This window comes from Microplitis demolitor, chromosome 2, assembly GCF_026212275.2.
Source record: "Microplitis demolitor isolate Queensland-Clemson2020A chromosome 2, iyMicDemo2.1a, whole genome shotgun sequence".
NCBI lineage: Eukaryota > Metazoa > Arthropoda > Insecta > Hymenoptera > Braconidae > Microplitis > Microplitis demolitor.
In genome coordinates this window covers 207,196-228,602 of record NC_068546.1, presented here as the reverse complement: position 1 = coordinate 228,602, position 21,407 = coordinate 207,196, and the positions used below count along the sequence as shown (strand labels likewise).

The 21,407-nt window shown below is 30.1% G+C and overlaps 7 protein-coding genes across 8 annotated transcripts; 4 read left to right on the top strand and 3 right to left on the bottom strand.

Annotated features, from left to right (window-relative positions):
* Positions 1 to 66: 66 nt before the first annotated feature.
* On the top strand, positions 67 to 3,268 carry LOC103578501 (facilitated trehalose transporter Tret1-like). The gene is made up of 7 exons (XM_008559628.2): positions 67 to 145; positions 227 to 380; positions 893 to 1,063; positions 1,139 to 1,287; positions 1,354 to 1,850; positions 1,928 to 2,057; positions 2,928 to 3,268. The coding sequence occupies exons 1-7, from the start codon at positions 113 to 115 to the stop codon at positions 3,207 to 3,209; spliced, it is 1,416 nt and encodes a 471-aa protein (XP_008557850.1). The 5' UTR covers positions 67 to 112; the 3' UTR covers positions 3,210 to 3,268.
* Positions 3,269 to 3,367: 99 nt separating this feature from the next.
* On the top strand, positions 3,368 to 8,168 carry LOC103578502 (GDP-fucose protein O-fucosyltransferase 2). Its single transcript, XM_008559629.3, has 8 exons — positions 3,368 to 3,564; positions 4,312 to 4,448; positions 4,528 to 4,650; positions 5,239 to 5,497; positions 5,564 to 5,756; positions 5,834 to 6,011; positions 6,176 to 6,305; positions 8,015 to 8,168. Exons 1-8 carry the CDS (start codon positions 3,443 to 3,445, stop codon positions 8,160 to 8,162), a joined length of 1,290 nt encoding a protein of 429 aa, XP_008557851.1. The 5' UTR covers positions 3,368 to 3,442; the 3' UTR covers positions 8,163 to 8,168.
* A 48-nt stretch (positions 8,169 to 8,216) lies between these two features.
* Positions 8,217 to 13,904, bottom strand: LOC103578504 (biogenesis of lysosome-related organelles complex 1 subunit 6). Of its 2 annotated transcripts, XM_053743072.1 has the most exons (9): positions 13,655 to 13,904; positions 12,764 to 12,857; positions 11,933 to 12,702; positions 10,816 to 11,118; positions 9,448 to 10,509; positions 9,280 to 9,387; positions 8,659 to 8,746; positions 8,500 to 8,586; positions 8,217 to 8,439 (listed from the first exon to the last, which is right to left on the bottom strand). In XM_053743072.1, the coding sequence occupies exons 5-9, from the start codon at positions 9,504 to 9,506 to the stop codon at positions 8,326 to 8,328; spliced, it is 456 nt and encodes a 151-aa protein (XP_053599047.1). In that variant the 5' UTR covers positions 9,507 to 10,509; positions 10,816 to 11,118; positions 11,933 to 12,702; positions 12,764 to 12,857; positions 13,655 to 13,904; the 3' UTR covers positions 8,217 to 8,325. The 2 variants fall into 2 exon arrangements, with proteins under 2 accessions (XP_053599047.1, XP_008557854.1); XM_008559632.3 differs by lacking the exons at positions 8,217 to 8,439; positions 8,500 to 8,586; positions 8,659 to 8,746; positions 9,280 to 9,387 and having other exon boundaries at positions 9,513 to 10,509.
* Positions 13,905 to 14,328: 424 nt separating this feature from the next.
* On the top strand, positions 14,329 to 17,764 carry LOC103578507 (alanine--tRNA ligase, mitochondrial). The gene is made up of 5 exons (XM_008559635.1): positions 14,329 to 15,690; positions 15,783 to 16,287; positions 16,343 to 16,946; positions 17,031 to 17,448; positions 17,516 to 17,764. The coding sequence occupies exons 1-5, from the start codon at positions 14,608 to 14,610 to the stop codon at positions 17,738 to 17,740; spliced, it is 2,835 nt and encodes a 944-aa protein (XP_008557857.1). The 5' UTR covers positions 14,329 to 14,607; the 3' UTR covers positions 17,741 to 17,764.
* Positions 17,540 to 19,938, bottom strand: LOC103578506 (phosphatidylglycerophosphatase and protein-tyrosine phosphatase 1). Its single transcript, XM_008559634.2, has 6 exons — positions 19,850 to 19,938; positions 18,465 to 18,607; positions 18,321 to 18,401; positions 18,024 to 18,257; positions 17,751 to 17,912; positions 17,540 to 17,627 (listed from the first exon to the last, which is right to left on the bottom strand). Exons 1-5 carry the CDS (start codon positions 19,863 to 19,865, stop codon positions 17,790 to 17,792), a joined length of 597 nt encoding a protein of 198 aa, XP_008557856.1. The 5' UTR covers positions 19,866 to 19,938; the 3' UTR covers positions 17,540 to 17,627; positions 17,751 to 17,789.
* LOC128669010 (mitochondrial GTPase 1) lies at positions 18,602 to 19,865 on the bottom strand. The gene has a single exon (XM_053743027.1). The coding sequence runs from the start codon at positions 19,863 to 19,865 to the stop codon at positions 18,900 to 18,902; it is 966 nt and encodes a 321-aa protein (XP_053599002.1). The 3' UTR covers positions 18,602 to 18,899.
* A 329-nt stretch (positions 19,939 to 20,267) lies between the features above and the next one.
* Positions 20,268 to 21,347, top strand: LOC103578508 (60S ribosomal protein L23). Its single transcript, XM_008559636.2, has 4 exons — positions 20,268 to 20,365; positions 20,620 to 20,703; positions 20,887 to 21,015; positions 21,090 to 21,347. Exons 1-4 carry the CDS (start codon positions 20,353 to 20,355, stop codon positions 21,284 to 21,286), a joined length of 423 nt encoding a protein of 140 aa, XP_008557858.1. The 5' UTR covers positions 20,268 to 20,352; the 3' UTR covers positions 21,287 to 21,347.
* The last annotated feature ends 60 nt before the right edge of the window (positions 21,348 to 21,407 follow it).

Here is a 21,407-nt window from a genome sequence, read left to right as displayed (position 1 = left end):
ATAGATTAAATATATAAATATATATATTAATGGATATTTATCAAATTATTATTGAGGCAAAGAGGCGGCGAGAATATTTGTAGAGTAAATTTTAAATAAAGTTTGAGTTTAAATGGGCATGCTAGACCCCGCGGCTGTTGCGCAGGTAAGGTGTGGACGGAAAAAAGTGGTCAATGAACTACAAGGGTTAATTTTTGTGGTTTCAATTAGTTTATAATACTTACAGTTTTACTATGGATTTTTTTCAATGACTTCGCTGGTCGCGTCGGGAATGAGTATGGGTTTTTCTTCAATTGGATTACCTGTTTTGACGAATAACTCGTCGGGTTTTAATGCTCTGAGACTTTTGAATGGGCATGAGAATGCGGCAACTTGGTTTGGTATTTACTAGATACAATTATTTATTTTTTTTTAATAGTGTTATAATTTTCAACTAAAAAAAAACAATTAATTAATTCAAGAATAATTATCTATTTTTTTATTATTTATTTTTAATTATTCATTGAGTTCAGAAAAAAAATTTCTCTGACAAAAATAATAATTTGATTTTTTAAAAAAATTTTGTTTTTCCTATTTTTAATCTGCATTTTTTTGCAAGCAAATCCAGAGCTAATAAACATTTGATCCGCAGCCAATCCGCAATGAATCCGCACTCAATCCACAACAACTCCGCTTAGAATCCGCATGAAATCCTGGACTATTTTATACTCAAATCTCCAATTATGCCCCATAGTGTCTGCATCGATCCACCTGCAGTCGACCTACAATTCACACGTGATCCGCATTAAATTCCACAGCCAATCCACAGTTGCTCCGCAATTTTTAAAAATCTCCTTACTGTAATATTTCCATAATTTTTTCCAAAAAAATAAAAAAATAATTTCGCTTTTAGCATCAATTATTTCCATCGCGATCCCGTTTGGCTGCATCGCCAGTGTCTTCACCATGAGAGCCGGTAGAAAAATTGCTATGGTCAGTTCCGGAGCCATTTCACTTCTAGGATGGATGTTAATAGCAACGAGTTACAATATCCCCCAACTCCTGATTGGCAGATTCATCACAGGTAAAGACAAAGCCAAACAACCCATTTTCCAAAAATTGCCATTTCAATCTGACCAATTTCTCTGTCCTCAATCAGGGTTCGCGACCGGACTGGGGTCAATTGCGGCTCCTGTTTACGTCTCAGAAATAGCTGCGCCAAAATACAGAACATCTTTGACAGCAGCCACAAATCTTTCCATCAGCTTCGGAATTTTACTGATATATTTTTTCGGTTACATAATTCCCGTAATAAAATTTCAAAATTTGAATACTCAAAAAAATTCAAATTATATAAAATTTGATTAATTACAGAACAATTGGCGCCTCGTTTCGGCGGTCGTCGTAATCATTCCGATCTTATCAATGACCTGCATAATATTTTTCCTGCCAGAAAGTCCCAGATGGTTGCTGACCAAAGGGTCAGAAGCCGAAGCCAAAAATTCTCTGCTGACTTTACGTGGTTTGAATTTTGAAACGAACGAATTTTTGATCGAATTCGACCAAATGATCGTCTACCATGGAATTGGTACCAAAGTATTCACTTCCGGTGATCAGAATAACCCGACCAAAGTGCTCACAAAAATTAAGGAAATATGGAACGTTTTGAAGAAACCAGAAGTCTGGAAGCCATTTTTTATCCTGAATACTTTCTTTTTGCTGCAACAATTCTGCGGAATTTACGTCGTGATCGCTTACGCAGTTGACATGGTCGTCAGAAGCGGAATCGCCATGGATCCTTTTATGGTCACGGTACTGATAGGCCTGACCCAAACTATTGCTGCGGTTGTTATCACGATTTGTAGCTCTAAGTAAATTTCTAAGAGCTTTTGGTCACGTCGTGTCCTGGTTCCTAGTCTCTGATATTTGATCTGAAATTCTGTTTCAGAATGGGCAGAAAATTGGCGTCGATTATTTCGGCTACTGGAATGTCGGTCTCATTGGCGGTCTTAGCGGTTTGTCTCAATTTCGAAATGGAAAATTCAGTGATTCTATTGGTCGCTTTGTTTACTTTTATTGTAAGTTTAATTGGCTGGGTTGTAAGAAAAATTTTAACTTATGATCATTTGGTTTGACGTGAATAGGAATTTGAATGATGCGTTGGGGTTTGAATTAGCTATAAATTTTCGAATTGATTGGGTTTTTGGAATTTTTTGAGTCGAATTTTAATCTTTAGTCAATTTACGAATTGTTTGAATAATTGGTAATTTTTTGAATTATTACAAAAAATCGAAGTTTTTGTATATTTACAATTTATTCGATTCGAATTTTCATTAGTCGCAAATTATTGAACTATTCGAGTGATTGGTGAATTTTCGATATATTCGAATAAGTGGTAAGTTTTCGAATAATTAGTGAATTTTCGAATAATTGGGAAATTTTCGCATAAGTGGTAAGTTTTCGAATAATTGGTAAATTTTCGAATAATTGGTAAATTTTCAAGATATCTGAATAAGTGGTAATTTTTTGAATCATTGGTAAATTTTCGAATAATTGGTAAGTTTTCGATTTATTCATAAATTTCAAAATGACTTGTAATCTTTTGAGTAATTCGTACATTTCCAAATTATTCGATTCGAATTCGAAACTGTCACAAGTCTTCGGATTCGAATCAAATAATCGAATTGAAATTCCAATTAATTCTTCAAAATTTTGTCCACTCATTCATGAAAAATTAGAATTTTCCAATTGAATCGAAATGTTTATTAATTCGAAAAAATATCAGATTTGAATTTCTAATCAAATATCAACATTCGATTCGAAAACTATTTGAAAATCCCTACAAACTATAAAAATAAACATTTTCGATCTGAAGCTGCGCATGCGGAGGCTAAAAATTTATTAATATCTCAAAAACCTTAAACTTGACTCATAATTATAATTTTCAGGCCACTGGATCATTCGGATTTTTGCCACTACCTTGGGCGATGATCGGCGAATTATACCCCACTAAATACGTAAACTTTCTCGCCCCCATAACGGCATGTATTGAAGGTTTTCTCAATTTCGCCACAATTCAAATTTACCCGCCGCTGGCAAAGTGGGATTTCACCGCCACTATATATTTATATTGTTTTGTATCCATAGTGTCAATATTGTTCATTGTTTTAATCCTACCCGAGACTCACGGGCGCACTAAAACGCAAATTGAACATAAATTTAAATCATAATCACCAATCTCATATTTATTTTACTTAACACAATAAATATTAATTACCTACTTGATATATATACATACTTTTTTTCATTTTTCCATACACTAGCGCCCTCATGATAAAACGTCACGTACTTCATTCAACTTTTTATTGTACTTCAGTGCGTACTTCACTTAGTAAACAATAATGATCTTTTAAAATTTTTTTTTGCTTGTTGATATTTTGTATAAGTATATTTTATATAAATAATGTTATTTAGTTATATATTTATATGTTTATTAATTAATTTTGTAAATAGTAATTCTGAATATTGTGAATTGACGAAAAGTTCTGAGCAAAATTGCGGCAATAAATATATTAATAACAAAAGGTTGTATATTTTATATATATATATATATATATATTCTCTATTTAAAAAATTTACATGGAAATCTAATTTAAATTCCCATATGGAGATTTCATATAAATTATTATATGATTTTAAACCATAAGAAATCTAAACCATGGGAAAATTTTTATGGGAGTCGAGTATAGATTCTTATGTGGATTTTTATAATAATTTTCTATAGGAATCCAAACCATGGAAAAAAATTTGCATGTGAATTTACTATGGAATTCTATGGGGTTTTTACATTTCCCATAAGAATACAAATTATGTAATTTTTATTTGGTAATATACTATGAATTCTTATGAGGATTTTTACCATGATTTCTCATAAGAATTTAAACCATGTAAAAGTTCGTATGGGAACCTAGTTTAGAATCCTATAGGGACTTATACATGGCTTATTAGGTACATGAAACTTCCATAGATACTCTTTCTCTACAAATTTTTTTTATGGGAATCCAGGTATCCATAGTTTCTTTATAGGGATCCAAGTACCCATAATCCCCATGGATTCTTATTTAAATCCATACATTCCCAGACGGATTCCTATTTAAATCTACTTTCCCATATCGACCCCCATAAGGTCTTATCTAAATCTATAGTTTCTTATATGAATTCCTATGGCTTCCGATATAATCTTTCATAAATTTTTTCGATTGAATATATATATGTGTATTTCACAATGACATAAATTAACAAATATTTGATATGATATATATTTTTTTACAGATATATTTTATATGACGTTAATCCTTCAGAAGGATTCAATTTACGACGGGATGTTTATATAAGGGTCGCAGTATTTATCAAAAATTTAATAAAACACGATCATAAATATCAATGGCACTTAGTTCTGCCTCCTTGGAGTTAATATTTTATTTGTTTTATTTTATTCTCCTTTATTTAATTAACTAATCACTCATTTACTAATTTATTTATTTATAGATAATTTGTATCACTGGAGAAGTAGAGACATTGAACAAAATAAATTACCTTGGGGTTTATTTTTCAATGTTGATAGTATGAAAAAATATATACCAGTTATGGAAATGTATGAGTTTATAGAAGGTAACTATTGACTAATTGCGAAAAATTTCGGGCCATTCTTATATTTATATTCGCCTAAAATCGGGTCATAAATAATTTTCTATCGGTTTCCTCTACAAAAATCCAGAAATTTATTTTTTCATGGGAAATTCCTATGGGTAAACCCAAAAAAATACATAATTTTTGAAACAAAGAAAATAAATTTTTTTTAGAAAATACTTGATTATTTTGTAAAAAATTATGGGGTAAGTTGACGTATCGAAAAGCGCGCGATATTTAAAATTTTTGGTAAAAGCTTACTGAGGTAAAATGGGCCGTTTTTTTTTACTTTAAATTTCAAATTTTTCTTACTCTTCAGGTTAACCATTTTGCCCCACCCTTGTCCTCCAAAATTTTGAAAATACCAAAAATTTTGATCTTAAAAATTTGTTCCAATTTTTTTGCGGCTCTCCTAATTTTTCCTGACAAAACTTCGTAAAGAAATTTTTTTCTGAATTTCGGACTTTTCTATTCGAATTACTGTAGGATTCTCCAAAAAATTCTTTAATAGGTCGCCATCTTATAGAAAAAATTGACATCAATTTCCTAATAATTCCATATTTTCTATAGAATATGACTCAAAAAACAAAATAACGAATTTGGACAAAGTCTTAGTCCTGCAAAACGACCCGAAGATGTTCGAAACCGGAGACTTTAAGGACAAAAGCATTATAGTTGAATGCACTAACGTGAGATTTAAAAAAAAAGGGGGCAAAGTTACTGGATTTTTTTGGGGGTATGATAATATTACTGCCAGTGAATTGAATTGCATCGAATTTCACGGAACTACTTCAAGGCTGGTTAATAATTTGAACCCTTCTGTTGATAAGTAAGTGCCTACTTATTAATTATTTTCTTGATTCCCTTGATAATAATGATAATTATGTTTGTTAAGGTCATATATGATTGATCATATGGAGATTCCTCTGCATGATCACTATGGATCAGGAGATTTCTGGTCAGCGAGACGCAGCATGCGTTACAATAACGAGTTATATGAAATAGCTAATGAGTTTCGGGAGAAATTTCTCAATTCAAGTGACGGTCGGGACAAAACTGAGAGACCAGAGGATTGGAGGGAGGAAAAAGTATGAGACAGTTGATATATTTTATCGATAATTTTTGAAAAATTTAATCGAAGTCTATTGATATTGAATGTTGATAGAGTGGACGAAATGCTATCGGAGGTCCCTATTTGGCGGTCCATCTTCGAAGACGCGATTTTCTGACAGGAAGATCTGAGTCGGTTCCGACGATAAAGAGCGCGGGAAGACAATTAATTGAAAAGTTGAAGGAACTTGACCTGGGTACTGTTTTTGTGGCAACTGATGCGGATGGTGAAGGTGAGAGGTTAAAACCCTACGGCAATTGATCCCTTTATATGTTTTAGCAAAATAATTGCAACTAAATAATGCCCTGATTGGTAAGATCAGTTGTTATGGGATCAGTTGACATAGAACCTGATTTATGTGTAGGAATTGAAAGTAGAAATTGTGGTTGATTTTAGAGTACAAGGAGTTGAAAAAACATTTAAAAGGATACAATGTGTATAAATATATACCCACGGATTATGTGAAAAATAAATTCAAAGATGGGGGAGTGGCGATCGTTGACCAGATAATAAGTTCATATGCGAGGTAAAGTATAACTTTTGATAACATTCCTTTATTGTAATAAATAAATTGGTTAAGGTGTTAATATGGAGGAAAAAAAAGTAAAGTACCCATGGGTAATAAGGCCTAAGTGACAGAAATTGTATTTGAACACTTTAAGACCAAGTGTGTTACAAGTGTATTATAAATAGTACACGGAGACAAAATTATGGTAACAGTTACAATATATTATGGGAATGGTTCCCATACTGCATGGTAACCGGTTTTTTTGAAATATTGATTATAGGAACGGCACCCATATATATTATGATAATCATTCCTATAATTATGGGTGTAATTCCCATATGATATCGGAATAGTTCCTATGGAATCATGGTAATCGTTAACATGTAACTATGATAATGGTTACCATAATATTATGATAATGGTTACCATAATACTATGATAATGGTTACCATAATATTATGGTAATGGTTACCATGATATTATAGTAACCATTACCATAATATTTAGAAATTATAATAAATTTTTTTTTTTGTAATAAGCGTTTTTTTTGTATACTTAAAATTTTTTTATATACAAAAAAAAACGCTTCTTACAAAAAAAAAAAAAAAAAAATATTATAATTTCTAAATATTATAGGAATTATTACCACGATATTATGGTAACCATTCCCATACTATTATGGTAACTATTCCCATAATATTATGATAATCGTTACCATAATATTATGGTAACCATTACCATAATATGATGGTTATGTTTACCATAATATTATAGGAATAGTTACTATAATATATAGGGCTTATTCCCATACACACTTAGGAACCATTACAATGTGGTTATAGAATCGGTTACTATTTGCTTGTGGGAACTATTCCTATGAGTATGGTAATCATTACCATGATTCTTTCGCATGCGATATGGAAACTGTTACCATAATGATAGGAATTGTTCCCATACTTATGGATACTTTCCCAGAAAGTATGGGTCTATATCCCATAATCCCAAGTAATCATTACCATAACGGTATAGGATGATATTTCATAAACGTACTAAGAACAGTTACCATAATTTTCTCTCCGTGTAGTAAAATGAGGCCTTTTCGTGTGGTTTCTGTAAAAGTTTAACTTTTTGTTTGTTTACGGTACAAATTACCATTACTTCATTATATTTTATGGCTAACGCTTCGAAATAATGATTAATAATGCGTTTCGATAATTTTGATGAATGCAATATTGTCAATTCTATTCAAAATTTCCTTTAGCTAAACCTTACCCTACCGTAGTAAAATAAGGCCTATTCGTATAGTTTTCGTAAAAGTTTAATTTTCTTTTGTTTATGGTAAAAATTACCATCACTTCATTATATTTTATGGTTAATGTATGGAAATAATGATTAATGATGCGTTTCGATAATTTTGGTAAATGCAATATTTTCGATTCTATTCAAAATTTCCCTTAGCTGGGCCTTATTCCCCGTCGGTACCTTATTTTGAACATGATAAGATAAATTTATGTTGAATTGTCATCAATTAGTTGCAATTAACATATATGAGGCCGACAAATATTCTAATTTAAAAAAAAAAGTATACATTGTTTTTGTTAATTTAAAAATTCGCGCTCAAATTCACGGCTCGATATTTCGACAATTATTTCAATATTTTTGGGCCTGATGTCAATTTTGAAATTGACCTCGATATTTGTCACCCTCATATACATTTTTGTTTACAGATACTTTATAGGAACATATGAGTCAACATTTACATTTCGCATTCAAGAAGACCGCGAAATATTGGGATTCAAAAAAAAGACGACATTTAATAGCCTCTGTGGGAAAAAAAAGTGCCAAAAATCTAGTCAATGGACGATTACTTACTAGAGATTAATAAATTAGTTAATCACCAAACAAACAAACAAACAAACAAAGTATAAATACTAAGAGGAATAAATATAAATATTTTATAAAAATTACCCTCTTTTAAATCTTTTTCATATAAATTCAATAATTAAATATAAAAAAATATTTTTCTCTTCGCTTATAATTAAGGCGACGGTTTCCCGATCAGTTCTTGTTCTCTTCTAAGTTCTTCCTCTCGTTTTTGTTCTTTGGCCAGTGCCTGTTTTTGCTTTACTTGTTGCAGATAAATTGCACGTTTCTGAAAATAAATAAAAAATAATAACAATAGTAAAAAGTTTTTTTTGTTTTTAAGCCATACCTTAAGTTTTGTCGTCCTTTCATGAATTAACGCCATTTCTCTTTTTATTCTACTCAATTTTTCTTGATAAGCTTTTACTGTTATGTACTAAAATAAATGCTCATTAATGACATTGTTAATCAATTAATTGAATCATTAATTAATTAAAAATTTAATTACCATCGCTGAGCATTCGTCATCTGCAGCAGTAGCGGCAAGATGTTGGTTTTCTACTTGCATTTTATTATCTAATATGTCTTGTTTGTTTCTAAAATTTAATAAAAGATCAATTTCAGTTTTCTATAATTAAAAAAAAAAATTATCTCATTTTTAATTAATAAAAATATTTAATTAAATAATTAATTAAATAGCTGCGGAAAAAAAATCTAGTGTTTAAATTCGATTTCCAGCGAAACTATTGGTTTTAGAAAAAAAAGCTTGAAACAAAAGTTATAGGAAATTTAATTTGCTACAAAAAAGTATTCGTGACTTATCGACGTATCTCTGATATTTTAAGAGTTATAGGGAAAATAGATAAAGAATTATTATTTTTCAGAATCACTATTAAAATTTTGTTAATTTCAAATTACAATTACACCGAAATAATTAGATTTACAAAAAAAACTAATCAGACCTTTTTTGTAAAGAATTGTACCGTCTACAACTTTGTGTCAGTACATTTTTACGATATCTCTAATAGTTTAGTCAGAATTTCTATTTTTTTGCAAAAACTCTCAAATGGATATTCGAATTTGTTAAAAAAATGGGGGGGGGGGGGAAATATATGTAAAAAATAATTACAATATTTCTTGTAATTCCTTGCCAATTTGTTCCAGAGGTGGCTGATAGGCTTCTAATAAACCCTGGGCTAATTTATCAACGTCCATAGATACTTTGAGAATTTCGTCCCTAAGAATTAGAAAAAAAAAAAATTATGTTTAGAACATTATTAAATGAAAAAATTCTTACGATTCAGACGCATTTTGTTGAACTTCTGCGGCAGCAGCTTCTCCAATATCAGTCATCATCTTGTTTAAAAATTTTTTATACGATCTTAAGAAATTCACTTAGTGACAGTAGATGGTGAAGCTGAAGCTGAGACTAACACGCCGAAGTTGACTAAAACTGTATTTATATTTATATATTTTTAGCTCGGGGTTTTAGGTTACATAATTATAAATATGTTTTAAGTCAGGCGAACACACTATTATTCATACTTTTCAGGAAATTGGGCGCCATCTCTGGGAAATGTACAAAAGTTTTAACCGAAAAAATCCATATGAGAGTTTACCAGAAAATATAATCAAGATTTTAAAGGATTTCTATAATTTCTTGCCGAACTTTGTTTTTTATTCCTGGTGGAAATTTTTCCGAATTTTCTCTGAAAAAGTCTTTAGAACTCTAGAACCAGACAAAAGTCCGGAAAATTTCCGACTATGAAAAACTTATATTACAAATTTTATCTTTTATTCACACAATAATAAAATATAATTATATGACCGACATATGTATTTTACATAAATATACAAAAAATTAACGACGTTTACTTATATTTTATGAGGTAATTTTCGACCGAGTTTTCAAATTTATTAAAGAAAATTCTTCTCAATCAACATTCCAACTTTTTTTCTTCTTTAACCTTTTCATTTTCTAAAATCACATAGACTTCAACTTCTTGCGGGGTTTTAGCTTCAGGTTTTTCGAGATCTTCACTCTTCATAACGGCGTTTACTCGTGATCGGAAAAGGAAGTGCAGTAAAATCCAGCAGCAAGAAATTTTTAGTAAAAGCGCGTCCCAGTTTTCCGAAGAGTTGAAAGAGAAAATTTTAATGATTTCTCTGTAGGGTTTCACTTCCGTTAGAACATCAGTCAAGTGCTCGAACGTGTCCACATTGTACAACGAACTGCAGTAGAAACCTCGGATGTATTCAAACCAGAGTACGTATGCGATACCGAAAAACACCGGAAGATTTAATCCCCAGCGAGATCGAAAATCGAAGCCGTGGAAAAAACGCAAAATTAAACTGTTAGCTGAAAATAAAATGAATATTTGGTTATTTTAGAAAATAAATTTCACTGTGGAAAATCCGTGGACTGAATTTCAGTCCAAAGGGAAGTTTTGAAAATTATCAATTGTAAAATAACTGTAGAATAAAACTGTACAAAAGAAAAAAGAATTTTTTTGGCGCGAAAAATGTTCAGTCCCGAAAAAATCTCAAGAAAATTCTTGCCCTTCGGAACTTCGGAAAATGGAGGGAATTTGAATTGAAATAAAATCCGTATTCACTCCAGATTTTTCATGGTGTAATTAATTAATTGATGGATTAAGATACTTACGTTTCATATTTACTAAAAGAGATAAAATAATTTGAAATGACACGATGAAAATTGGAAAACGTGCACTCTCGTAATATAATACTATTGGAGAATCATAGTTAGAAGAAACCAAATATATTATATAGTCACTGAATGCAGGTCCGACCATTGTGAAGAGTTCTGTTATGTTGCCGTGACTACTTGCGTATATGTTAAATGAACTAACAATGAAAATTATTATTTTCCAAAGTGATACCCATGCGAAAATTGAATCTTTCACGGGTTCCAATTTTTCACGAGCTTTTATAAACGGGGAGAGATTACCTGAAAAATAAAAGATGAAGTGTTAGTATTAACTTTCTAGAAACGGAAAATTTTAAGAGGTTTTAGAAGATCTTGAAATTGTATCAAATACTCCAGATATTTAAAAATATTCTATGACATTTGAAAAAGTCTAGGAATTTAGAAAATTTTATAAAATCTTGAAATTGTTTAAAATTTCTTAAATATCTGGAATTTTCTAGAAAGTCCATAAGAACATCCAGAAAATTTAGTAAAACTTTCTATAGGGTTTACATATTCTAGAAATTTATGAAAACTTTCTATAAAGATTTATATGACTCAAAAACTGAGAAAATAAAGTCTTAACTTTCTAGGACTCCAACAAAATTCTAAGACTTAGAATTTTCAGAAAAATTTTAAATGTTCTAGATTGTTTCAGATTTTCCTTAATATTCTAGGACATTTAAAAAAATTTTCACTGTCAAAAATTTCAGGAGATCTGAAATTCGTAAAAAATGCTCTATATTTTCTATAAGAATTTTCTAGGATATTTTACATGAACTTTCTAGGATTTTTTAAAATACTAAAACTGTCTAGAACATTCAAGAAAATTTATCAAAAATTTGAAATGTTCTAGAGAGTTCCTAAACACATCCTAAATTAAAAAAATTTTCTATAGGTCTTAAATATTCTAGAAATTCATAGAAACTTTTCTAGAAAATTCCAAAAGTTCGTAAACTGTCGGAGATTTAAAAACTGACTAAAAAAAATCCCACAATGGTTCGAAAGCTGACTAGAAAATTCTAAAAAAATTTCCAATCGTCTTCATTATTCTAGAAAATTTAAAGAAACTTACCAGTAAAACTGAAAGTAGAATTTGACACATCTTGCCAAAGTCCGCCATGGATTAAAGCCATCGCCAGGATAGCAATCCAGCAGTCGTAATTATTACGATCGATTCTATCAAACGGATTGAAAATCGTGAAATTGAAGAAAATCCCCAAAACCACAATGTCGGCCACGATCAGCAAACTCTTGAGCTTGATATTTTTAATTTCATAAATCGTCGATATCGGGGTGTGCAATCCCCACTCGATCACGCACCAAATTAGGAACAAAACGAAATAATTGAAATCTAGTTTCGGCAGTACTTGAAAGATCATCAAGGCAATTCCTATAGTATGGAAAGTTTCTGGAATGATTACTGACAAAAATTGTCCAGTCGAAGGCTTATTTTTAGCTTTTCTGAAGCATACGAATGAATTTATCATTTCGGGAAGGGTGTATACGATAATTAAACACCATATCCACATTATTTGGCTTTTTTCTGACCATACGACGTTTGTCCTTCCAAATTTATCTCTGAGAGAGTCTTCTTTAGTGTAGCATTCCAGCATAAAGTTTGGGTTCAGGCCAGAAGTCATCGACAAAAGTGTTCCTCTAGTCGCGACAATGGCGAACATGAATATCGTTGATAGTATCGAGATCAAAACTAACACGGGTGGAGTGAGAAGGAATATTAGGACCATTATTACCGTGAAATAGAAAAAACTTATTATCCAGCGATTCAGCGAGGGGCAGTTTCGAAATATTTCTATGGAATTTATCGAATCGAATATTTGCTTTCTAGAAGTAATTAAAAATATCATTACTACTTATTTTACTATAAATAAATAAAAGTACATACCGATATCTGTGATTCCTTAGCAATGGAGATTCTGCTTCAGATTTGGCCGAACTGAATTTAGCAGCCGTCATTTTTATTTAATTTTTTTTTTTTTCTGAAAAAAAGTAGAATTTTTATTTTTTTACTAAACTTTGTAATCTACTGCTTAAAAAAACCGTCTGATAAAAAAAATCTCAGATAGTTTTTTGTAGGAAATTTTGTGCTCTACAATTTTTCATTCTTAACATTTTTTCGTATCTTCAATATTTCTCGAGTTATTTAATAAAATCCATAAAATTTAGTTTTATTTCACTTTCTATAATCAATTTTTACATCTACTGTCTAAACGCGCCGTTTAATAAAAAAAAGTTCAAATAGTTTTTTGTAGGAAATTTTATGCTCTACAAATTTTTATTCTTAACAATTTTCCGTATTTTAAATATTTCTTAAGTTATTTACAAAAAACCAAAACATAGATTTTTTCTACAATTTAATTAAAAATCCTCACAGTCCATTTTACCCCCACGGTGATCCGTCGTCTCTGTAACCCAGAAAATTCTCATGGTAAGTAGAAATTATGTTACAAGAAGTGAGAGGGTAAAAAACGCCACCATATTGAAAAGAGAAATTCTATTTTATCTACCCCGTTTTCCCTCCCTAATTAACCCTCAGCCTGTTGATTTTCCTTCCGTTATAAATCGCGCATGCCCAAAAAAAATTTCATCCCCATCCAGCCTTACACAGAATCTTTATATTGCAATTTAATTGTAAAAAGTCTAATTTCTAGTTCATAATTATTTTGAAACATAACCACATTTTTCAAAAATAGTTGTAGAAAAATCCATTTGAAAATGTGATGGAAAAATAATTTCCATTTAAACATCAAAATACTAAATAATTTTTATAACTTACCTATAGTTATCACACTTGATATATTTATTTATTAATACTTAGTGCTTACAGTATAAAATATAATTTTTTTAGGAAAAATCTTGAAATATTACTGGGTTCTACTACGCACTAATACATCAACACTTATCTGATGAAAATGACGAATTGGAAATCCTGCTGATGACGTCATTGATGTCAACAGAAACTAATAATAAGCATTGAGCTAACGCCTGAAAAAAACAGTATGGTTTATGTTTGCCGCTTGGGCAGATGTCTGATACAGATAATCAATCACCTTGATCCCAATGGCAGATGATTAGATCATCTAGATCCCGAAGACACATATTAGCCCTCTTACTTACCGACCGTAGATCTGAAAACGTTGTTAAGTATTCTTAAATTCAGGCAGACGGCACGAAAATATCAATAATTGCATGGCTTGAAGAGTAAACAATGAAATATATATAATAAACAATAAGTATAGATCCAGTTGCGGCTGCAAGTTTCTCGTCAATTTCTCGCCAACTTGGCTATCAGTGCACTGTTTTAGGTTCAGAGAATGGAATTACTTGCAGCCAGTAACTTATCGTCAGCAAACAATCTATCACTGATTGAAAGTAAAGACTCCGCCCGACCAGTAATTACGTAATGAGACGTTAAATTCGCACAGGTTTTATCTGTAGTCCTAGCGACAGTACAGATAACAACCTCATCTTTGTACGGTTTTTGTCAATATGTTTAAAGCAGCAAATTATTTTTCAGTCAATGTAGATTTGATTTATTCTTTAAGAGTGCAGTCACAATAATTTCTTCAAAATACTTTTTATTCATGAAAAAAAAAAAAAAAAAAAGTGTTGAAATTTCATTAAATGTAAATGAATGATTTTTATAAAAATGTTGTAAACAAAAATTTTTTCAGCACAAAGTCTAGTCTGCTATCAGCTTAACCTACGAAATAATTTGAATTTAAAAAAATGTATAAAAGTGGCAAAATAATAAGAAAAGAATTCATCGATTACTTCAGCACTGAACTTGATCATAAATTAATACCATCAAGTTCAGTAATACCATGGTGCGATTCATCAGTACCATTCGTAAATGCCGGTATGAACCAATTCAAAGGAATATTTTTAGGGTATCACGATCCACCGGCATCTAAAGTAACCAATCATCAAAAATGTATAAGAGTCGGTGGCAAACATAATGATCTAAATGATGTTGGTCATGATACTTATCATCATACATTTTTTGAAATGCTTGGCAACTGGTCATTTGGTTCCTATGGAAAAGAAGCTGCATGTAATTACGCCTGGAGTACTCTCACTAGATTGTATGGCATTAATAAAAATAATTTGTATGTCACATATTTTGGAGGTGATAAAAAATTGAATATCGATCCTGACTTCGAGTGTCGAGAAATTTGGCGCAAAATTGGATTATCTGATGATAAAATACGTCCTTGTAGTGACGACAATTTTTGGGAAATGGATTTATTTGGACCTTGTGGTCCTTGTACTGAGATTCATATTGATCGTAATTATTCTATAAATAATAATATCAATAAGTTGCAACAAAAACAAGTTGATGAATTAACAGAACTTTGGAATATTGTATTTATTAATCACCAAAGACTTAAAAACGGATCTGTGGTCCCGCTAGAGAAACAATTCATTGATACTGGTATGGGATTTGAGCGTTTGGTTGCTGTCTTACAGAATAAAAAATCAAATTACGATACAGATATTTTCCAACCACTTTTTCAAGCGATTCATGATAAATCTCATGCTCCAGTTTATCGAGGTAATTTTGGAGCTGATGATGTCAATAAATTGGATACAAATTATCGCATACTAGCAGATCATGCTAGAATGATTACGGTGGCACTTGCTGATGGTATGATACCAGAAAAAAATCATAAACTCAGACGAGTGTTGCGCAGAGCTTTAACTATCGCAATTGAAATATTTAAAGCTGATAATTTACTGAGTGAACTTAATTATCATGTCGCTGAAAGTCTTGGTGATGTTTATCCAGAGATAATTAAAAACTTAAATCAGGTGATGGTTTTTCATGGTATTTGTTACAATTTATTACTAAAAATAATATTTATCAATTATCTTTTAATAATTACTAATTTACTTCGTTTCAGATCCAAACAATTGTAAATTATGAAAAAGATTTGCTGATATCCCAGCGAGCTTCAGCAGGAAAGCAATGGGAGAATCTTATTAAAATGAAACCAGAGTTGGTAGGAATCAGCGATCCCTTTGCTGCGGGTCTTATTAATGCGTACAAAGAATTGCAGACAATTATTAAGAATAATAATAATAATTTTTCTGTATTACCTGGAAAAATAGCTTTCAAATTTTATGATACCTATGGATTAGATTTAGAAGCAATAAAAGAACTGGCAGAGATTGAAGATTTGTCTGTTGATGAACAAGGATTTCATGATTATTTTGAGAGTGTTAAAATAAATTCAAGAATTGGTAGCACAAAAAATAAACGTAAATTCATTTCTCCAATTACTGTGGATCAATTAAAAAATAATAATATACCAAAAACAGATGATTATTATAAATATAAATATACTTTTGATAATAAATATAAATTTGATCCGTTAGAATGTTCAGTAGTAGGAGTGATAATTGATGGTAAGTTTCTTTTTTTAGTTTTAAAAGTTTTTTTTAATAAAAATAAATTTTTTAGGCAATTTAGTAACTGATAAAATTGTAAGAATTGATGAAACGCAATTTAAGTCTGGAGAAATAGGATTAGTTCTTGATAAAACACCTTTTTATGCAAACGAAGGAGGACAATTGTCAGACAAAGGACTGATAAAAGTAAATAATCTTAAATTTAATATTACTGACGTTGAAAAATCACAAGATTACGTTATTCATTATGGAAATTTTGACAGAGAAACAAATATTGAACTGAGTACGAATGATAAAGTTATTGCTACGATTGATGGAGAGTATCGCACGGGATTGATGATGAATCATACGGCGACGCACTTGCTGAATGCTGGGCTGAGAAAAATATTCCCAGCAATTGCTCAACGTGCCAGTGTTGTAACTAACAGAGACTTGATATTCAAATTTAGCACATATGGAATTAAATTCATGCCCCAACATCGTCTCGAATTGGATTCATTGGTAAATAAATGTATAAATAAAAAAACAAATGTCGAAACAAAGTCTATAAATATGTTTGAATTGACGAATGAAAAAAATTTAACATTAATTCCTGGGGAAATTTATCCAGATACTAACTTGAGGATTGTTAACATTCAAGGAGATTTAATATCAAAGTGGGTAATTTTTAATATAAATTTTACCAGGTTGTACTTTCTTGTCTTATAAATAAATGAATAATAATTTTAAAATAATTACAGAGAAGCTTGTTGTGGAACTCACGTACACAATACTGGAGTTTTAGAAAATTTTTCAATAATCGATGTGACACCAAAGAGTTCATCTCAATATATTATTAAAGCTGTAACTAAATCTGATGCTAAAAAATCTAATAATAATAACAAAAATTCAAATGAAACGACGCCGATAAAAATAAATTATTTAGATAATGTCAAAAGTAGCGATGATAAAAAAAAAATAGTCGCGGCTTTTATGAAATCAGAAATAGAAAAAGCATTAGAAAATAAAAGCGGTCCATTTATAGTGCATTGTCTTGAATCAAATGACATTGAAGCTGAAAGTGTTCCTCTACAAAAAGCTGTTGACTTTTGTAACTTACCGATGTTCTTAATTGTCATGTCGAAAAAAAAATTAAAAGTCCGTTGCTTTGTACCCAAGGTGATTTATTTTTTATTTATTTAAAATAACTAATAAAACCTTAAAATTATAATTATATTTGTTGCAGGACTATCAATCAAGTTCATTTAACGCCGAATTATGGATGGATTCAATTAAAACAATTTTACCAATAAAACTAGGATCATTTCAGGATGAAGATGTTCTGGAAACATGTCACACTAAAATATTAAAAATTCCACGGGATAAAATTAAACATCTTACTGATAATGCAGTAACGGAAGCTGAAAAATTTGCTTCACTGTATTTTAAATCAAAGATAAATAAAAAATAATAATTGTTACCTTAAAAACATAAATTTTTAATTTTTTTATTATAATTCATTAATTTTTAATATGATTAATATGAAATGTTTTTAAAGCATTCCATTGAGCAGTATGTAGAAGTATGTGACTACGTTTACTTCTCATATAATCTACAGCTTCTGATGGAGTCCATCCGTGTTTCTAAATTAAAATAAAAATTATTTATTTAATTAATGGATTGTGGAAAAATTCACTATGAGGACAAATGCAAAAGTTAGATTCTTATAAAATATGAAATTTACTGAAAATTACCTTCATTAAATAACAACCAACAAGTGTCGCACTTCGTGTCCTACCAGCTTTGCAATGTACATAAACTCTTCCTAAACTTTTTTCTATTTTTTCTGTATTACTGTTATTATTATTAGGAATATTTTGAAATTTGTTAATAAAATTAACACCTTTCTCAAGCTTCTCTTGGCAAGGCGCTTCAAAAATATCTGTCGTTGATAGTTGAAGAAATTCAACTCCGTTTTTGGACCATTCCTTTTTTTTTTAAATAAAAAAGTTTATTAATAATTACATTTAAATTATAAGATAAATATTTACCTCAGCGGAATTTGAAAAAAGTCGAAGTTCATAATCTTCATTCATAGATACGACTGCCACAACTTTTTCTTCATCAACTAACTGATAGAAAGTAATTTATTAAATTGATAAATAAATAAATAACTATATCAATATTTTATTCACCTGCTTTGTCATATGCCGAAAAGGTAAAGCACCAAGAATAACTGTATCGTCAATTCTATCGTACCATCTACGTGTACTTATTTTTTCCATCATCATATTATAGACTAAAGTTGGATAAAATGTAACTCTTGCAAACATTATTGCTGAAATTTATTTAATAAAACTCTGATAATAAAGTCAATAAATATTTCAATGAAAAATCTAACAATGATTTGGTAAAAAAAGAAAAATAAGTTTATTATAAAACTTAAAAGTAGGATGATTGTGAAAAGAAAGTCAGCATATTTAAACAGAGTGGTGGGGATCGAATTACGCCAAGGGAAAGGCATAGTAGTAATTCTCTGTAGTTTGAATGTGTAGATAAAATTATTTGAAATTAAATTTATTAAATTATTATTATTAATATTTACAGTTTATTTTAATAATTTTAATTTATCATAAAATATCATCATCAAGACATATAGAACCTAATTCGCCATCACGAAATACTTTTAAAAAATGTTGAGCTGCAAAATCGCAATCTGGTCTTATTAATATCTGACCATCGTAATTTCGTATACGTTTAGTTTTTTTTAAATTAATAGATATTTCAGTTAATACTTCTAGAATATTATCGTTTGGTTTTGATAGTTTTAAGATATTGACGTATTCGAAACGTTGGTTTTTATTGAGCCAATAGAGAAGATAATCGGCCATTATTTCCGGGCCAACTAAATGATCTTGAAGACAACCGACAAGTGACAATTTTAATCCTGAAAATATATCTGTTATATATGGAGTTAGGATGCCTGGAGTATCTAGTACATAAACTGGAGGTTTATCAGATATTTTAATTCTATTGAGAACAGATCTCGTTATTCCAGCAACGGCACCAACTGCTGTCGCATTGCCTTTACCCAAATATTTATTTCTCAATCTATTAATTAATGATGATTTTCCTACATTCGGGACACCAATAATCATTGCGGAAAATTCCGAACTATCGGATCTGTTGTAACGATTTGAGTTTTCAATTAATTTTGTTGCTAATGGTAGTAATGAGTGCATTCCTTTGCAGGTTTGATCTTTAAAATTAGTAAATACTATGTGTTCGAAACCCTCTTCATTTAATAATTTTTTATATTTATCAGCTTTAGACATGTCTGCAAGATCTTGTTTATTTAACACAAATATATGTGGCTTCAAACCACTTACTGATTTACGAAAATCTTTATTACGACCAGAAATAGGTACACGTGCGTCGTGTACTTCAATAATACAATCAACATTTTTTAAATTCTGCTGCATCTGTCTCAGGCCTTTTCTCATGTGCCCAGGAAACCATTGTACTGATTCTTTGTGAATTACACGAAATTTATCACGTAAATTAGGTACAACTACTTTACCTCCTAAATTTGCCATTTTTTAAAATTTATATAAAAATTTTCTCGTCGTTGATCTTTTTTCTGATAATTTGAATATTTTTAAAAATTGTCTGAAAATAAATTTATTAATAATTAGATTTTGTAAATTATATTCCATCATTATAATAAATTTATTTATATCTTCTTACTTTTTTTTTTAAAAATAACAATAATTTTATTTTTAAACTTTATGACATGTTTTTTTTATTGTTGTAGTTGCCAATAATTTAATAAAAGTTATTGCTTACGATTATTCTTGATATTTTGTGCACATGATAGCAAAAAAAAAAACACTTGTGAAGAAATTATTCGACTTATCGATAATTGGTACTGCGGGAAAAAGAAATGTTCATGGAGCGCCACCTAGAATAATAAAATGTAGTTGATGTTGGGTGTCTTTTGATGCTGATATTTGTCGCGCTCTCTTACACTTAGCAGCTTCAACACCAAAATCTAACCTTGTTTTATTCTTTCCTAACATCAAGATGTCTAAGAGAGGTGCGTGGAATTTTAACAATAAATAAATCCCGTCCAATCGGCTATTAATTGATTATTTAATTATTTAAATTTGTTAAATAATATTTATTTAATTGTCCATTTATATAATTAGACAAAAATTTATTTAATATTTTATCAAATTAATAGTTTATTATTGTGTTTATTAATCATTACTTGGAGCATGATAGTTTGTGTTTATAAAAATATATATATGCAATACTTGTATTTTAAAATAAAATTTATAATTTTTTAAGGTCGTGGTGGTTCCGCTGGAGCGAAATTCAGGATATCTCTCGGTTTACCTGTTGGTGCCGTTATCAATTGTGCGGACAATACTGGTAAGTTATATTATTATTCATTTTATAATTCGTTGACATGATAACCTTTAAAAAATTTCCACATGTCTTGGAAGATAATGAAATTTATCTAGATTTTCTGTTATTATTTAATTCATTTTCGCGCCATTAATTGAATATACTTTTGAAATCTCAATAAATAATAATGTTCAAAATAATTTATAGGAGCGAAAAATCTCTATGTCATCGCCGTCCAGGGTATCAAGGGACGTTTGAATCGTCTTCCAGCTGCAGGTTCAGGAGACATGATTGTCGCTACTGTCAAAAAAGGAAAACCTGAACTTCGTAAAAAAGGTAAATATCATAAAAATGATAGATAATTTTTGAATTTTCAAATATACAGTTATTTTAAATTTTAAAAATTACAGTAATGCCCGCCGTGGTAATTCGCCAACGCAAACCTTTCCGAAGGAAGGATGGAACTTTCCTCTATTTCGAGGACAACGCTGGTGTTATTGTCAATAACAAAGGAGAAATGAAAGGATCAGCAATTACCGGTCCTGTTGCTAAAGAATGTGCTGATTTGTGGCCGCGTATCGCATCTAATGCGAGCAGTATCGCTTAATTAGATCTAAATATTGTATACTTTCATTTCTCATACAAATAAATAAAACTAAAAAATTTAATTCAATTATTGTTTATTTTTTTTTCTTTCACAATAATTTTTTTAAAGAAAACTAATTGCA